General features: G+C 37.6%; 1 protein-coding gene across 1 annotated transcript in view; it reads right to left on the reverse strand.

The window, feature by feature from the left end:
• Positions 1–13,780, reverse strand: part of TACR1 (tachykinin receptor 1) — a 162,123-nt gene extending 148,343 nt beyond the window's left edge. The window contains exon 1 of the mRNA XM_051975487.1: positions 13,159–13,780. Coding sequence (XP_051831447.1) covers positions 13,159–13,553 — 395 coding nt within the window. The 5' untranslated portion in view covers positions 13,554–13,780. The remainder of the gene's footprint in view (positions 1–13,158) is intronic.
• Positions 13,781–17,289: the final 3,509 nt, after the last annotated feature.

Raw genomic sequence — 17,289 nt, forward strand, 5'->3', positions numbered from 1 at the left:
AGACCTGGAGAAACTTACATGAACTGATGCAAAGTGAAGTGAATAGAACCAAGAGAACATTGTACATAACAACAAGATTTTATGATGATCAATCTGATGGACTTGGCTCTTTTCAATAGTGAAGTGTTTCAAGCCAGTTCCAATGAGCTTATGATAGAGTGAGCCACTGATACTCAGAGAGAGGACTGTGGGGACTGAATATGGATCACAACATAGTATTTTCAATTTTTTGTTGTTGTTTGCTTGCTTTTTGTTTTTTCATTTTATTTCCTTTTTGTTCTGATTTTTCTTATGCAATATGATGTATGGAAATATGCTTAATCTATATTGGATTACTTGTTGTCTAGGGGAGGCAATGGAGGGGGGAAGTGAGAACACAAGGTTTTTACAAGGGTGAATATTGAAAACTATCTATGCATATGTTTTGAAAATAAAAAAAATGTTATTAAAAAAACATTATTTGTTACATAGGATGGCTCTCTTGGAGGAATAAAGGGGAAATAATGGGAAGAAATTCAGTGCTATTAAAAAAGACCAAAAAACTTATTTTGAAAAATAAAGAAAAATGTGATTTGAGGGTGGGAAAGGGATAGTGCTACATTCTTCCTTTTTTTTTTTTTTAGAATCTTTTTTGTGCTACATTCTTCCAATGTGGTGGTGTGAAAATATGACTCATACAAATTTAATCACAAGTCATGTTTGTCCAGTGGATAGTTTTTTTTAAAAAATTCCTTTTTCCCCTTATAAATATGTCTCATTATATATTTTCTGGTGTATAGATCTATCCTTGAAAAAAACAATAAAATTTTGATCTGGGTGTCAAAATAAAAAAAGTAAATGTGAAAATATAAAATGGAGATAATGAGTGTAGATGACTTTTGCTAGAAATTTGATTCTAGCAAAAGGAAAAGACATGTAAGACATTTGTGTGTTGAATTCTATGGCTTCTGAGGTCCCTTCTATTATTCTGTAACAATAGCTCAAGAATGTTAGATGCATGTGAAGGGCTGTGTGGGGTTTTTTGTTTGCTTGCTTTTTAATGGATGGAGAGACCAGAGCATGTTTGAAGGAAGCAAGGAAAGGGTCAGTAGACAGAAAAATATTAATAGGACAGATAAAAAATTGAAGATGGAGGTAGGGGATAATTAAAATTCATGTTACCGGAAGATATAGGGGATTTGATCAAGAATGTATAAATTGGTAGGCACCTTAGTAGCCATCTATTGGGGGGAAAATATGAGAAGGCATATCCCTCAATTTTTAAAAAATATGATATTATCTTTTTTTGGAATCTATTTTACCAATACAATCTTAGTAGCTGCCATGCTGTTGCTTCTTATAAAGTTTATTCTTATAGATTCATTAAAACTTTTAAGGTTTTTTTTTTCCACACAATTTTCCATTCAAATGAATATAGGTCCCTGGAGGGGAAAAGGCTTCCCAATGGTTGGATTCAAATCCAGACTCAGACATTTAATACTATGTGACCCAAGGCAAGTAATCTAACCTCTGTCTGCCTCAATTTCTCACTCTGTAAAATAGGGACAATACCTATCAGTATTCTTATGATGATCAAATGAGAATATTTGTAAAGTACTTTGAAAACCTTAAATCACTAAAGATTAATTTTTTTGCCTTTTTTTTTTTTTTTGGCTGAGGCAATTGAGGTTAAGTGACTTGCCCAGGGTCACACAGTCAAGAAGTGTTAAGTGTCTAAGGTCAGATTTGAATTCAGGTCTTCCTGACTTCAGGGCTGGTGCTCTATCCACTGCACCATCTAGCTACCCCAAGATTAATTACTATTGTTATTATTATTATTATTATTATTATTGCTTCAATGATGCTGCCTTTCAGGGAATGAATTTTCTTTTTTAACATTTATTTAGCACTTTAATGTTTACAATGTACTTTCACATTTTTAAAATTTATACATGTACATTGATTTATTACATATTTCTACATGAATCATGTTGGGAGAAAAATTAGAAAGCAAAAAGTCAAAATAGTGCACTGATCCACATTCAGTCTCCCTAGTTCTCTTTCTGGATACAGATAGCATTTTCCATCCAAAATTTATTGGAATTGCCTTGGATCACTGAATTATTCTGAAAAACGTCATAGCTGATCATCATACAATCTTGTTATTGCTGTGTACAATGTTTTCCTGGTTCTGTTTGCTTCATTCAGCATCAATTTATGTAAATCTTTCCAAACTTTTCTAAAATCAGCTTGTTCATCATTTTTCATAGAATAATAATATTCCATATAACTTATTCGGCTATTCCCCAATTGATTGACATCTACTTGAATAACTTGTCTTTAGTTTACCTTAAGAATATCTGCAGTGGAATCAAAATTTCAACATTTAAGAATGTATTTTATGAAAAAGAATTATGGAGTGTTAGAACTGGAATTAACCTTAGAAGTCATTTGCCTAGCCTTCTCATTTTACATATGAAGAAATTGAGCTCTGGAATGAGGCACTGGTAGAAGGGTCACTCATTTGATTTTTGGAAAAGCCACTTAGAACCAAGCGCAGTAACTAAGAGGTGTCTGTCTGTCTGTCTGTCTGTCTCTCTCTCTCTCTCTCTCTCTCTCTCTCTCTCTCTGTGTGTGTGTGTGTGTGTGTGTGTGTGTGTGTGTGTGTGTGTGTGTGTATGTTTGTTTAGGTCCTAAGAGAGGACCTTATTCAATCAATGGTATGATAAGAGGATAAATAAAGCAGGTTAAAATTTGATATTTTCAAATCTCTAGACTCTAATGATGATGGAACTAAAAGAGTGAATAAGAGAAATCAACTAGTGCCATAAAAGGACCCCTAGAGAAAAGAATTGTTATTTAAAGTCTAAATCAAAAAGAGAAAACTGGAGGCCTTGCTGAATCAATTTAGAGTTAACCTGAATCCAAGGTGCAGGTGGGGAGGCCAGAAATGGATTTAGAGTTGTAAAGCCAGGGAGTTAATAAAGAATTTGTTAGAAATGATGCACTATGAAGTGGAATAGTAGACAGCAATAAAATGATCATTTGTCTTACATGGCTTACCCCCCGCCCCAACATGATGTTCTTTTATAGTAGCTCAGTGTTCACAATGGTATCTCCTTGCTCCACTGTGCAGGCACTGCTATGTAACACAGGAGATATCATGTACCGAATGTCCAAAACCCTAAGGGTTGAAGTAGTTTAGTTATTGTTGTGAGATTGTTTTATTTTGTTGGCATTGTGAACCTCAAAATTCATGAAGCTGCCATTTCTAAACATTCTGAGACAATAGAGGAGAGTCCATGGAAAAAATAAAAAAAATTTTGGTCTATTAAGTTCATCTTGGCCAATGAGAGAAGAGTTACAGATTACTCACCAGATTAATGTCAGTGACAATAGAACTCTATTTTGAGAGGAAAACTCATGAATATAGAAGCAATAATGATGAAGTCAGACTAGTGGGAGAGGATCATAGACCATAAAGTTATAGAACTGTATCTTGAAGGGACCTCAGGGGCCAGCTACTCCAGTTCCCTCCTTATAATTGAAAACTGAGACATGGAGATATTGTGATTTCTTCAAGTTCATACAAGTGGTAAACATCTGAAATAAGATTTGAACTAAGGTCCTCTGATAACCCCTGAGCAGGGGTTAGGGCACTGGGCTTGGAATCAGAAAAACTCATCTTCATGAATTCAAATATGGTCTTGGTCCCTTACTCGACTCTGAGCAAGTCACTTAACTATGTTTCTTTTTGTTTCCTCATCTGTCAAATGAGCTGGAGAAGAAATGGCAAACTACTCCTGTATCTTTGTTAAGAAAACCTCAAATAGGGTCACAAAATATCAGTCATAACTGAAACAACCAAACAATAACAAAGTATTTTGTATTTGCTGGGTACAGCCAGAATTAATTTCCTTCATAAAATCTTTTGTATTTGAAATCTTTGTTTATTGCTACGTTCTCCCTCCACTTAAATTTCTCCCATAAATGCCTTTAAAAACACTACAAGGGAGTTTGAAAACCAAGGAACATGGCTTAAGGAAGAAACCTACTTTTTTTCTCTGCAGGGGAGCTGGTGTCTATAGCAAAGAAATCTATCATCTCGAATGCATCAAGAGTACCAACAATCATGAATTTGGATGTGCAGAAGAAAAGTGACCCAATGTGTCCAAGGGAAGCAGGATCACATGACTGAAGAGCTTCAAGGGATATTAGTGATCTCATAATCTAGCTATCCCATTTTATAGATTAGCAAACAAGTAATTATTGGCTTAAGGTATCACAGGTCATTAAAGATAAAGGGACAAGGTATCTAAGTACTTTGATCCCAAATTCAAGGCTCTTGTGGCTTTCCTTTCTTAAAACATTGGCTTGTGGAATTACAGTAAATTAGCTGAGTAACCATTTTGCATCAAAGACAGAATAAGATTTTCAACCAAGAAACTGACTTTTCTTAAATGCTTCCTAGACTGGAAAAATAGCAGGAGATACCTCTTGTTAAAGTGTATCTGATTTATAAGGTGATTTTGAAAAAGTATTGAGTTTCAAAAATATTGTAAGCACTGGTAACATTGTTAAAGTGTCTACAATATCCAAAAGATGATACTCTTTTGCAGTTATAAATTCTGATCTATTTGTTAAATTAAAGAAACAAAACCCTCCAAACCACAGTGTCATTACTTCATAGACATCAAACATAGTACATGATCTTTTATCATTCATTTATGTGTGTATATATCCATATATTCATCCTCTTCAAGAGAGATGTTTCATGTTTTGTTTTGTTTTTTTTCTTACCTAGAAATTTTGTTTTTACCTCTTTACAAGGTTTTGTTTTGTTTTGTTTTGTTTTGGGGGGGTATATTATGAGACATACTGCATATCACAGATGCCCACTTAGTCTGTCGATGGACTGCCCAGAGAAGAACAGGCTTAAAGTTAATAGTAGGAATTTGGCAGCTATTGCATTTCAATTCTGCTAGCAGAAAATAAAATTTTTAAAAAATGGTCACAGAGATAAGTTACTATCTGAGAAAAGAACTCAGAAATAAAGTTTGTACTCATGCATTCAATGATTTACTTAGATCTCATTCTACTTTGTGAACATGTTTGGAAGCAAGAGTGCCACAGCAAGGGCTACTTCAAATGGCCATTTCCATAGGTCTTCAGAAAGATGATTATGAGATGACCAGGGAGCAAGTGCATTTGTTGTCTGGCATTTGTTTATGTGTTAGTGGTTTCTAAATGGAAAAAGATGGAAAGTTGTAGTTCAGTTCAATGAAATGAGTATTTATTAGATGTCTAATGCTAATAATGAAAGAGGCACAAGGCTAAACACTGGGGATCAAACAATCAATAACTCAATAGACATTTATTAAGCACCTACTAAGTGCTAAGCACTTTGCTAAGTGCTGGGATTCAGAGAAGAAGTAGAAAACATCCCTTTCTTAAGAAAGGCCAAGAGAAAAACATTCCCTACTCTCAAGAAATAAAATGCAATATGCAGAGAATGCAAATTCATATTGTTGCTCAGCTACATACAACCTATGTTACCTTGAGAAAGGCTCTTTTTCTTTAAGATTGAGAGTATTCAACTTGATGATGCTGAAAGCCTAAGTCAAACAAGCACTCTCGTGCTTGTCAAGGGCAGAGTGACAGTGGAATATTCAGGAGCCTCCTCAGAATGACAGAATCCCAGAGTTAGCGGGGACGACGAGGGGAGCTTGAAACTGAAGGGGGACCCCAAAACTCTCTGAAACTCCTTCAAGAAGAAAGTCTCCTTGAATTCCGGCCTCTATAAAAGATCCTGCCCAAGAGAAACAGGATAAACAGCTTCATTCTGTTGTCCTGAGAGATGGGCACCACCCCCACTGATAACACTCATTACTGATTAAGCTCCCCATTGAGGTGTAGATTAGTCCAGAGATACTCATTCAATTCCAAGATTCCCTATTCTGATTCCAGCTCAAACTGCAGCCAGTCCCCATTAAGAGCAACTGCCAACTTGTAGCCAAGGCTTCTATTATAAAATGAGCCAACTTGTGACTCAGTCCTTGCAGAGGACCTAATATGCCATGTCATGCTATGTCAAAAAACCTCTCTCTCCTTAACATAAGCTGCAACCCTATACCTGCTAAAATGATATTCTCTTTCAGCATTACCCCGTTTTTATTTCTTTCTCGCCTATTTCCCTAACAAGATTTTATAACTCTCTATCGAGATTTCTCTGTTAGAAACTTCACTTCTCTGTCAGGACCTTGCCACCAAGGAATTCAGTCTTTCTATTTGTGCATAGTAAAGGCTGACTTCCCAATGCCAATAATAAACTTCTTTTATCAGTCTAGCTTTTCAGGTTCATAAATTCCTTTATGAAGGTCCTCTGTGCCACGAGCCGTTCCCACAATTCCCTGCCTTGTGCCAAATCCTAGGGGAATCTAGGGGAGCCAAATCTCTTCATTTGGTTACCTGAACCCCAAACCTGCCACAAAGCTCATCAGGGAGAGATATTCAAGGTAACCTAATTCAACTTTTAATTGAAAGAGCCATCCCTTTAGCAACATTCTATAACATTCAGTCTCTGCTTGAAGACTTCCAGTGATGGAGAAAGCACTATTTCACAAGTTATCTCACTAACTGCCATTGATCCTTCTCCTCTTTTCCATGGAAACTGATTTCCATCCACTTGGGGGTTTACTTATTTATCAATTTAACTGTCATGTAGAGGGGTCTCAGAAGGTTTTAAAAAAGTCTTAAATACTTTTGGTCTCCCTCATCTTCCTAGTAGAATGAGGAAGACCTTAATGGAAATATGAGCCTCAGAGACAATTAAATGAACTGATGCTAAGTGAAATGAGTAGAGCCAAGAGAACATTGTACACAACAACAAAATTATGTGATGACCAACTATGATGGATTTGGCTCTTTTCAACAATAAGATAATTCAGGACAATTACAATAGACTTGTGATGGAGAAAATCATCTGCCTCCAGAGAAAGGACTATGGGGACTGAATGTGAATCATGCTATAGTATTTTCATCTTTTTTTGTTGTTTTTTGCTTGTTTGTTTTTTCTTTTTCATTTTTTTCTCTTTTATTTGATTTTTCTTGTGCAGCATGATAAATGTGAAAATGTTTAGAAGAATTGAACATGTTTAATCTATACTGGATTACAAGCTGTCTAAGGGAAGAGGGATTTGGGGAGGGAAGGAGAAAAGTTTGGAACACAAGATTTTGCAAAGGTGAATGTCTTTGCATATATTTTGAAAAATAAAAACCTATTATATAAAAAAAAGAAATATGGCCTCATATTAACTATATGATTTAAGTCATTTAACCTCTGCCTGTCTTACTTTGCTCAACTGGAAAATGAGCATCATGGGAGCACCTACTTCACAAGATGTTGTGAGAATAAAATATATGTAAAGTGCTTAGCACAGTGTAAGCACATGCACTCAGTAGGTACTTAATGAGCCTTTATTCTTTTCCCTTCCTTTTTTTTTTCCTGAGGCAATGAGGGTTAAGTGACTTGCCCAGGGTCTTATAGCTAGGAAGTGTTAAGTGTCTGAGATAAAATTTGAACTCAAGTCCTCCTCACTTCAGGGCTAGTGCTCTATTTACTGCACCACCTAGCTGGCCCCCTTCCCTTCCCTCTTTTAAGCAAAAAAAAAAATACACATAAGGTATAAAGTGCTTAGCACAGAACCTGGCACACAATTAATAAACTTTTGTTCTCTTCTCTTCCCTCTTTCTGTTTTTTATTCCAGATAGAAAGTATGTATTCACTTTTTTTTTCCTGAGGCATTTGGGGTTAAGTGCCCAGGTAAGAAGTGTTAAGTGTCTGAGGCCAGATTTGAATTAAAGTCCTCCTGACTTCAAGGCTGGTGATCTATCCACTGCATCACCTAGCTGCCCCAGGTGCATTATTTTTGATAATGATAAACTGAATAGCTAAAAGCAACATGGCTTTGTATCCACCATAACAATATGACAGATCATGACTTCAATTGAGATTTCCTAATTTTGCGCTGAGGGTAGCTAGGTGGTACAGTGGATAGAATATCAGGACTGAAGCCAGAAAAATTCACCTCCCTGAGTTCAAATCTGGCTTCAGACACTTACTAGTTGTGTGACCCTAAGCAAGTTACTTAACTTTGTTTGCCTCAGCTTCCCCACATAAAATGAGCTGGAGAAGGAAATGGGAAACTACTCCAATAGCTTTGCTATAAAAAACAAACCAACCAAAAAACAACCTCCTTAAATGAGATCATAAAGAGTCAAACATGACTGAAATGATTAAATAATAATAAGCTCTGAGTTCATCACTCTGTTCAGCAGAATATATAGTTGGATCATACACTAGCAATTTCAAATTGTATCTGTTGGCTACTAGGTTTGAGTATCTTCTAGCAAGAATCAACACATTAATTAATTTCCATGGCTTTGCACAAAATGTGTTTATAATTAATTTGGAATCTAAGCTGGTTTTTCCAAATCAACAGAAGAAAGAAATATGGTCCTTTTGAGCAAACAATAGTTTCAGAACAGATGTGTGGTGCTTCTCCATCATTCTTCTTTTGACATTTTAATCATAATGTTCTAGGCTAGGAAGGGGCCTCTTAAAGAAAGCAGCTTTAGATAACTGGAACATTTAACCCTCAATAAATTAAAAAGGAGAAGCAATGAAACAGATCAAGCAGATTGAACTGCCTCACCTTTAACTTAAACTCTACAAGAACCTATGATCCAATCAATCAGCCTTAGAATGTGTTCCATAGGATTTAGAGCTGAAAGGAACCTAAGAGATTACCTGCTTCATTTGATAGATGAGGAAATATACCCAGGGATAGGAAGTAACTTGACTGAAATTACACAGTGAGGAAGTAGCTGAGTGGATATTCATAACTATATTTTTTGACTTTACATCCAAAAGTCTTTCATGAATTTCCAAATTAAAAAAAAAAACCACTTGCTATCCAATCAGCTAGAGATGAGCCTCTCTGGGCTTTTGAAGACAGGTATTTAAATGAGAAATAAACAATCTATTACAAGATTTGTACTCAAAACCTACTAGTCTATGTGGCCCTGGCAAAGTCTTCAGTAACTCAGGGTCCTCTCCAATCCATCAGCAGGAATCAGAGAAAGATTTTAATAGAATCTCCCCTAACACACACACACACACACAAATAAAGGGCAGACTCAGAGACTGGTATCAGGTCCCTATGATCATGACTCCTTTACTGACTGAAAAACAAAGAATAGAAAAGAAGCCCAGAATTCAAGGACTTAATGATTATGATTCTCTGTCCTATCCATTTGAATCTTTTTACTTTTTCCCTCTTCTCAAATGCTACATTTAAAGCCTAAGGAAGAAGGACATTATGCACATTAATCAGTCACAGCTTTCCTCCCCAGTTAAATCAAAGTACTGGGATCTCAAGAGTCCACAATACAATGGATATTTCTCTCCATTCTCTGGAGACAGATCTCTCAGTAGATCATGAATAAGTTCTAAGGATCAGAATGAGCAATATATAGTCCCTTTTCCTAATTTGGTGAAAAAAAAATTAACTAATATGCACCGCATAGAATGTTGAGGTAGCATTAAATAACAAAGCATATCTAGTGTTTGAATATAGATTATCACATTCTTTAAAGGAATCTTGATTTAAGTAAAAAGAGCAACCCCAAGAAGGCAATGTGCTTCCCCTTAAAGAAATGTAAGATATATGTATATAATATGAAATATATATGAATATAGTAACACATAAAATTCAAATTGACACAAAAGATAAATTAGGGTGGAAATGGTAATTTTTCATTTTGCAAAATAAAAAAAAAATCAAACTTCAGTATAATGTGGTAGAAAGAATTCTGGCATTAGAACAAGGTTTTGATTCAAGCTCCAGCATTATCACTAGATAGATGGAACGTTGCTCAAATCATGTGACCTTTCTGGGTCTCAATTTCCCCATTCAAAAAAATTGAAGATAAAAATACCTTTTCTATCTACAATTGCAGGGAATCTTTTTTCTTTTTTCTTTTTTTTTTTTTTTTTATAAAACTTTGGACAAAAAGGAATAGATACACAGATAGAAATATAAATATACAAACATGGGCTATGTACTGAAAGAATACCAGATTTGGAGTCAGAGGGCCTGAATTTAATTTCAATTGCATACTTATTATCTGTATGATCTTTGGCAAATCATTCAAGTTCTCTGAAACTCAGTTTCCTACTCTGTCAAAGGCAGGTGGAAAGATGATGTCTTTGACACCTTCTAGAGGCAGATAGGTGGCACAATTTCTGGAGCCCTGGTTCTAGTGTCAAGGAAAACCTGAATTCAAATCTAGTCTCAAATATTTATTAGGTGTATGATATTAGGCTGCCTCAATTTCCTCAGATGTAAAATAGAGATCATAGCAGCAATTGAGATAATATTTGTAAAACATTTAGCACCAGGAGTCACATAATAAGTTCTTAATAAATACTTTTTCTCTCTTTTGTTCTCTCCAGTTTTAAATTCTATGATCACATTCCATTAAATAGGCAATTTCCCTAGGATATTTAAAATGAAATTTACTTGGCAAAAATTCAATTTCTGCACAAGTTCAAGAGCATATATAGAACATAAGTCCCACATTCAAAAAAGCTATTTGTGGTTTTAGAGGATAAATTGCCTCAAAAAAGCCTCAAGGCAAATGCAAACCACAGGAAACCCTGTGTGGATAAAATAGGGTAGTGGGAAGCAAATAAAATGGATTATTGTGTCTCCCTCTCCGTCTTACACCCCCTTTTAAGTTAATTAACCTTTTTTTTTCCTTTGAGGAAACTGCCAAGGAGCCACCTCTGGAGTCCCCATTTGAAATGCAATTTAATCTTCTGGATGAACAATTTACACAAATGTTCAAGTATGTATATACAGAAGCACTCTTTCAGACAAACAAGCATACAAGCAGACTTGGGCTCCTTCAATTTGTCTCCTTGTCTCTCACCATCTCTTCCTATCTGTGGTTCTTTTGTCTTTGTCTTTTCTCTGTCTCTGTCTTTCTCTGTCTTTGAATTTTTATTTTTTTCTGCCTTTATACCCTAATTTCTCTCTTCCTTTCCCTCTCTCCTTCCCTCCCTTCTTCCCTCTTTTTTCCCTTCTCTCTCTCCTGCCTCTGTCTCTGTGTGTATCTCTCTGTGTTATTGTCTGTCTCTGTGTCTCTCTCTCTGTCACATACATGCATACATATACACACACATACACACACACACACACACACACACACACACTATACACATACAAGAATCCTCCCTTCTCAAAAGATTCCTGTTTTTCCAAAATCCTGTCTCAACCATTTAATCCAGAGATATCCTCTCTAGGACCTATCTAGAATGTATTTGCATAGCAGCCTTGTTCCTTTCAAACAATTTTTTGAAGCCAGTACCTGTTGAGCCATCTCTGCCTCAGAAATGCATGTTGATACTGCTTTGTCATTAGAAAAGTACCTTTTCCCTCTCTAAAGATGTTGCCAACTCCACAAAGGCTGGAGAAAAGGATAGAGAGATTTTATAAGAAAGAGAATTTTACAATCTGAATAGCAGAGCTGATCAGATATTATTTAGTCCAAACCACTTATTTTACAGATGTGGAAACTGAGACCAAGCAAGTTAAAATGATTTGGCTAACATTAAACAAATAGTGTTGTTGTTTAGTCATTCTTCAATTGAATTTGCATCTTCACAATCCTGCTTACGGTTTTCTTAATGAAGATATGAGAGTGGTTTGTCATTTCTTTTCCCAGATCATTTTATAGATGAGGAACAAAAAGCAAAGTGACTAGTCCATAGTTAATAAGTGTCTGAAGTAAAATTTGAACTCAGAAAGATGTCTTCTTAACTCCAAGGCAGGCACAATATACACTGTGACACCTAGATGCCCAAAGAAATAGCATCAGACCTGAAATTTGAAATGAGGTCCCACTTCCTCTGTAATTATCCTTTAAATTACCTTTTCTCTATAAATATACAAAGGACTTCCAGATTGGAATAATCATTCTTACTTATATTTATTAAATCCTTTACTTTTATAAATGTACATAGAACATTTCCAATATTTTCTCTTTTGATTTTCATATCAGCGCTTTGGAGAATTCTTGCCATCACATTTTACAAAAAAAAAAAATTAAGGCTTCCAAGATGGTGCTTTAAATCTCCAACTTCAGAGAGCTCTTAAGAATAACTATTTTCATCTCTTAGCTCTAATTGGTTTAAAGAAAGACACCTACAGGAGATGGATTACATTGGATAACCTCTCTAGGTACTTTCCAGATCCCAGATTCAAAAGTGATACACTTATTTAAAAAATATTGTTTTACAGGTGAAGGGAAAATAGAGCTTATTTTCTCTTCTTTTTTTCCCTACCCAAGCTGGAGAAAGTGAAGAACAGAATGGGAAGAAAGATTTTACCTAAATATCTATATCTATCTATCTACATCTATCTATCTATCTATCTATCTATCTATCTATCTATCTATCTATCTATCTATATATATCAGCAGACTTACTGGACTCCAGTAACCTGAAATGTTCACAATTGTCAATCCTGGAGCCACCACCAAGCTTTGAATATAAGCATATGATTGATCATATAATTTTGAGTTAGAAGGAGCCTTAGACATCATTCAGTTCAATCTTCTCATTTTACACATGAAGAAGCTTGGGGGGGAGGGGGAAAAGAGAATGGGAGTGACTTAGCTATTGGCTATATCATATAACACTAAGAAATTAACTCAAGCCCTTTGATTTCAGATTTACTGCTTTTACTACTAATTACTATGTCCCAGAACAGAGAAACACAAAGGGGGAAAAAGTTTAAAAAAAAAAAAGGTTGAAAAAAAGGAGAGGAAAGAGTAAAGGAGACAGTTGAGCTGGAAAAGGAAAGAGTAGCAGAGAGAGAGAGGAGAAAAAAGAAATGTAAGGAGAGGTAAAGGAAAAGGGGGAAAGAGTTAAATAGCAGAATTTTACGAAAGCTATTCAGTTGCTAAACAGTGACAATCTTCCTCAGCTCCTCCATCCTTCCTTTCAAGTAGCAACCCGTTCGCTTTACGCACGCACAGCAACCCCATCACTCAAAATGATACAATTTTATTCCCTTTCTCCTCACATCCCCTCCTTTCAAGGATCTGGCTCACCTATCGAAGGCGACAGCCGTCATGGAGTAGATGCTGGCGAAGACTGCAGCAATCGGAAAGAAGTTGTGAAACTTGCAATAAAACAGTCCGTAATACCATTCGTTGTGAATGGCATAGGTGAAGTTCACTACTGTGTTGAAGGCAGCCATAGAAGCTTCTGCGAAGGCTAAATTCACCAGGAAATAGTTAGTCACTGTCCGCATCCTTTTGTGGGCTAAGATGATCCACATCACCACCACATTGCCCACCACGGAGGTCACTACAATAACAGAGTAGGCAGCTGCCCAGAGAACGATCTGCCAGGCCGGTTGCACGAACTGGTTGGCTTCCGAGCTATTGGAGGAGACATTTAGGGAGAGGGCAAGGTCTGAATTACTCTGCAGAATATTATCCATCGTTCTTCTTCTCGGGTTAAACCTGTGGATCTGCCACGCACGCCCCTAGGGAACGGAGTCCAATAAAGAATAACTGAAGTGCAAAGCTCCAAGCAACAGGAGGTTTAACGTCTCCTGTCAGAATCCTTCCCCGAGATCTGGGCGGATTTCGGGGGGATTGAGTGATTGCAGAATGGGCAAAGTTGATCTGACTCAGATAGCTTCGATATTCTTCTCTTCAAGGTTAAGCAAATGTGTTTGTGTGTGTGTGTGTGTGTGTGTGTGTGTGTGTGTGTGTGTGTGTGTGTGAGGGGAGTTTATCTCTGTCTAGGTTTTAAGAGAGAAATTGACAAAAGCAATTACTCATCGAATCACAGCTCTTAGAGGCAACTTCGAGCTCTGCAATTCTGCAACCGCTTTCTTTGGCGGGGAAAAAGGGATGCTGTGGAAGTCCAAGAGGCACCAGACATGGTGCCCCTCCAAAAGTTCTGAGCCAAGGGCTAGCGATCTGGAGTCATCCAGTTGGAGAAAAGCCACTTGATTTTTGTCTTGTCGCACAGAGGCACTTGCTGCCACTGCCGCCTGCAGTCCCTCAGGCTACGGCGTGGACGCCCCCCTCACTCCTTCCTTCTCAGCTCTGGAGGTGCCAGAGCCTCTGCCCGGAGTCTCAGAGCCTTTTATAGCGCGTTGCAGAGACGTCACGGTTTGTAAAGGGGGAAGTGCCTAGTCTGCGGACCCACTCAGTGGCAACAAACAGCGCACCAGCTGCACCAGTTGTTTACAGATATATATTCCTCAATCCTTTCCTTGGTTCTGGGGGAAAAGATATGTGTGGATGGTAGGGGTGGGGGGAGAGAAGAGACGCGAGTCCGCCTTGGGGCAATTGCTCTCGAGCTGGAAGGTAACTTCAGATGCAGCTACACTTCAGCTTCAGTCGGGATTAGTGTGTGTGTGTGTGTGTGTGTGTGTGTGTGTGTGTGTGTGTGGTGGTGGTGGTGGTGGTGGTGGTGGTGGAGGAAGGGTTACGAGAGACAAGCCGACCTATTGTATATATAGGGTGTGGGACTGAGAAGTGACACCTCGGATGCTAGGCTAGCTGCCTGATTCACTCAGAGAAGAAGCGGCCAGACAAGAGGACTGGACATTGGTTTAGTTTGGAACTTCACTGTTTAATCCCGGCAAGGGAAACAACTGTCCCCTGGAGAATTAGTGGTAGTAGGAGTCGAAGCCCTTTTCTCAATTTGCCTTCTTTACATTTTCTCTCGTAGAGCTAAAATGCGTAAACGCGTCAGCAGAATTGCTGATCTAGCCTACCCAGCCGCATTTCTTAATTCTAGTCCGTCTAGAATGGTGGTGGGTCGGGTGCTTTCTTTCGCATGTGTCCGAGTGACTTGATTGTTGCTTCCTGTAGGGCGCAGTGGATACATGGAGCTTGTTCCAGCTGATGGCCTCGGGGCCTGGGGCACCGGAGCCTAATCCTACTGCGCTGCCTGAGCTGCTATGCTGGGAAAGGTTGTGACCAGAACCATCTCGTCCTAGTCCTGTCTAGCATGCTTAGAGCCACACTTCCCACCCTCTCCCCTCACCCCCTCATGGAGTAATGCCCTGTACTCAGCGAGAGGCTGCTAGAGGAAGGCGCCTGGATATGGTGAAGAGAGGGGGAGGGGAAAGGTTCTTTACCTTCGTCTCCTCTGTCTCAGATTTTTTCCTAGGGCTGTTACCTAGATTCATCCTGCTGACTTGAAATTCTACTTGTCTAAGGACAAATAGGACTTTTGTCCTGACACTAGATTTGGCTCAATTGGAGCCAGGCTTGGGGCTGGGAGTGTGGCTATGGGTTTGTCAGCCTTTACCAGAATTTCACTGCATAAAATGTGGTTGAGCTACGCCGCAGAGAAATTATTTCATTTGTAGTTGACTCTAAATTTGTATCTCACCGTTTTTCCTTCCTACCCCTGCAACTCCCAATTGCGCCAATGCGCACAATATCAAATCTCTGGAAGGGGTAACAAATCTTGGCTTGCAATCCCCTTCCCTCAAGGGAGCGTGTTGCATATGCAACTATCTACTTTGCATTTGTGTCTATATGAGGATCACAGAATTCCACGGTGATAAATTGGCAATCCCAAAAATTCATTCTCTGCCCCCCATCTTTTCCTCCGTGGATCCACTCCTTTTCTAGTTATTGGATTTACACAAATGATTCTTTTCTCTTCTGCACTATTAGTAATAATAATTTGCATTTATTTCTGTCGATTAAGGGTTTACAAGATGGGTGGTCTGAATATCATTATTTTCATATTGTAAATGAAGAAACTAAGATAAGATAAATAATTTGTCCATAATAGCACAATTAAGTGTCGGAGCCAGGATTTATTCCTGATTCTATCATCAGATCCTTTCCTCTGTTACAACACGACTCGATAACAATCACTACCAAAACAATAGCTTATATTTATAGTGTTATGATGTTATAAAGCCTTTTCTTACAATAACCCTGTGAAGAAAGCAGCATAAATATTACTTTTTTTTTTTTTACTGTTGGGGAAACTAAGTCTGAGGCATCCCTTTCCCTTTTCTTTTATTGAAGGATAGAGTTGCAGAGTATCTAAGAATTCTCTTCCATCTTTCCTTCTCCCAAACCTACCAGGGAGATACAAGAAATAATTGTGCTGTCTGTTGTTTCTCGTAGATTTTTTATACTGTATTGCTTGTGTATTCTTTTTTATTGTTTTAATTTAATCCAATAAAACGCATGGATTTACATTAATCATATCCATACTTTAGATTTTGAGAATGGATAGAACACCCTTTAGGGAAGGTGGGAAAGAACTAGCCTCAAATTAGGATTTTGACTAAAATCAATCCTGAAAACAATCTTAGTCTCATTTGCTCTTCCCTTTAAGCATATATGAGATCTATTTTGAGTCTGTCATTGTACATTAAGCACTTCCAAATTTTGTCTTTTCCGCATCCACACAGTAGTTATCTTATCTGCCTTCTTTCACACAATTTTCCTTCCAGTACTTTATGTTCCAGCTAAATAATTACTAGTTGTTCCTCCATCTCATCCATCCCTCTCTTGCCTTGCTTTATCAGAACAGATTGTTCTTCCTCATCTGCACCTGTTAAAATTCTTTTTTTTTTCTTTCAAGGCCTAGACTCAGGATCACCTCCACCAGGAAGCCTTCTCTGATCAACTCAGATTAATGATCTCTTCCTTCTTATAATGTCCTTGAGCTATAAGAGTACTAGTGTGTACTCCACTACTGTTTCTGTGTTTGTTCTTCCTTTATTATCAAAGAGTATGATGCAGTGAGTGATGTCTTGATTTGCCTGAGAATTGGATTTAAGAGGTAGAATTGAGCAAAGTTGTTAGCCTCATTCCTTCTTTCTGAGTCATCCAAATCCAGTGTCAGGACAAAAGTCCAGATACCTGGAAATGGCTTAGGAGGCAATAAATGACCATTGCATCTTCTATTTTTGACCAAGTTCCAACCACTCCACAACATCTACTTCAACTCCCTTCATGGACATTGGAACAAAATGTTCTCTTCTGCCCCTTCTACTCCAATATAGAGCAAAGGTTAAAGAGAATGAACAGATAATTCACTAAGGGTAAATAGATAAATGCAAATTATTAATAACTACACAATACCTCTCAAATTGACTAATAACCAGAACAATGCAAATCATGATAGACAAGATAGTGCTTTGTACTCACTAGAATTAAGTAATAAACATTCTATTTTTGCTT

This window comes from Antechinus flavipes, chromosome 2 (assembly GCF_016432865.1).
Source record: "Antechinus flavipes isolate AdamAnt ecotype Samford, QLD, Australia chromosome 2, AdamAnt_v2, whole genome shotgun sequence".
NCBI lineage: Eukaryota > Metazoa > Chordata > Mammalia > Dasyuromorphia > Dasyuridae > Antechinus > Antechinus flavipes.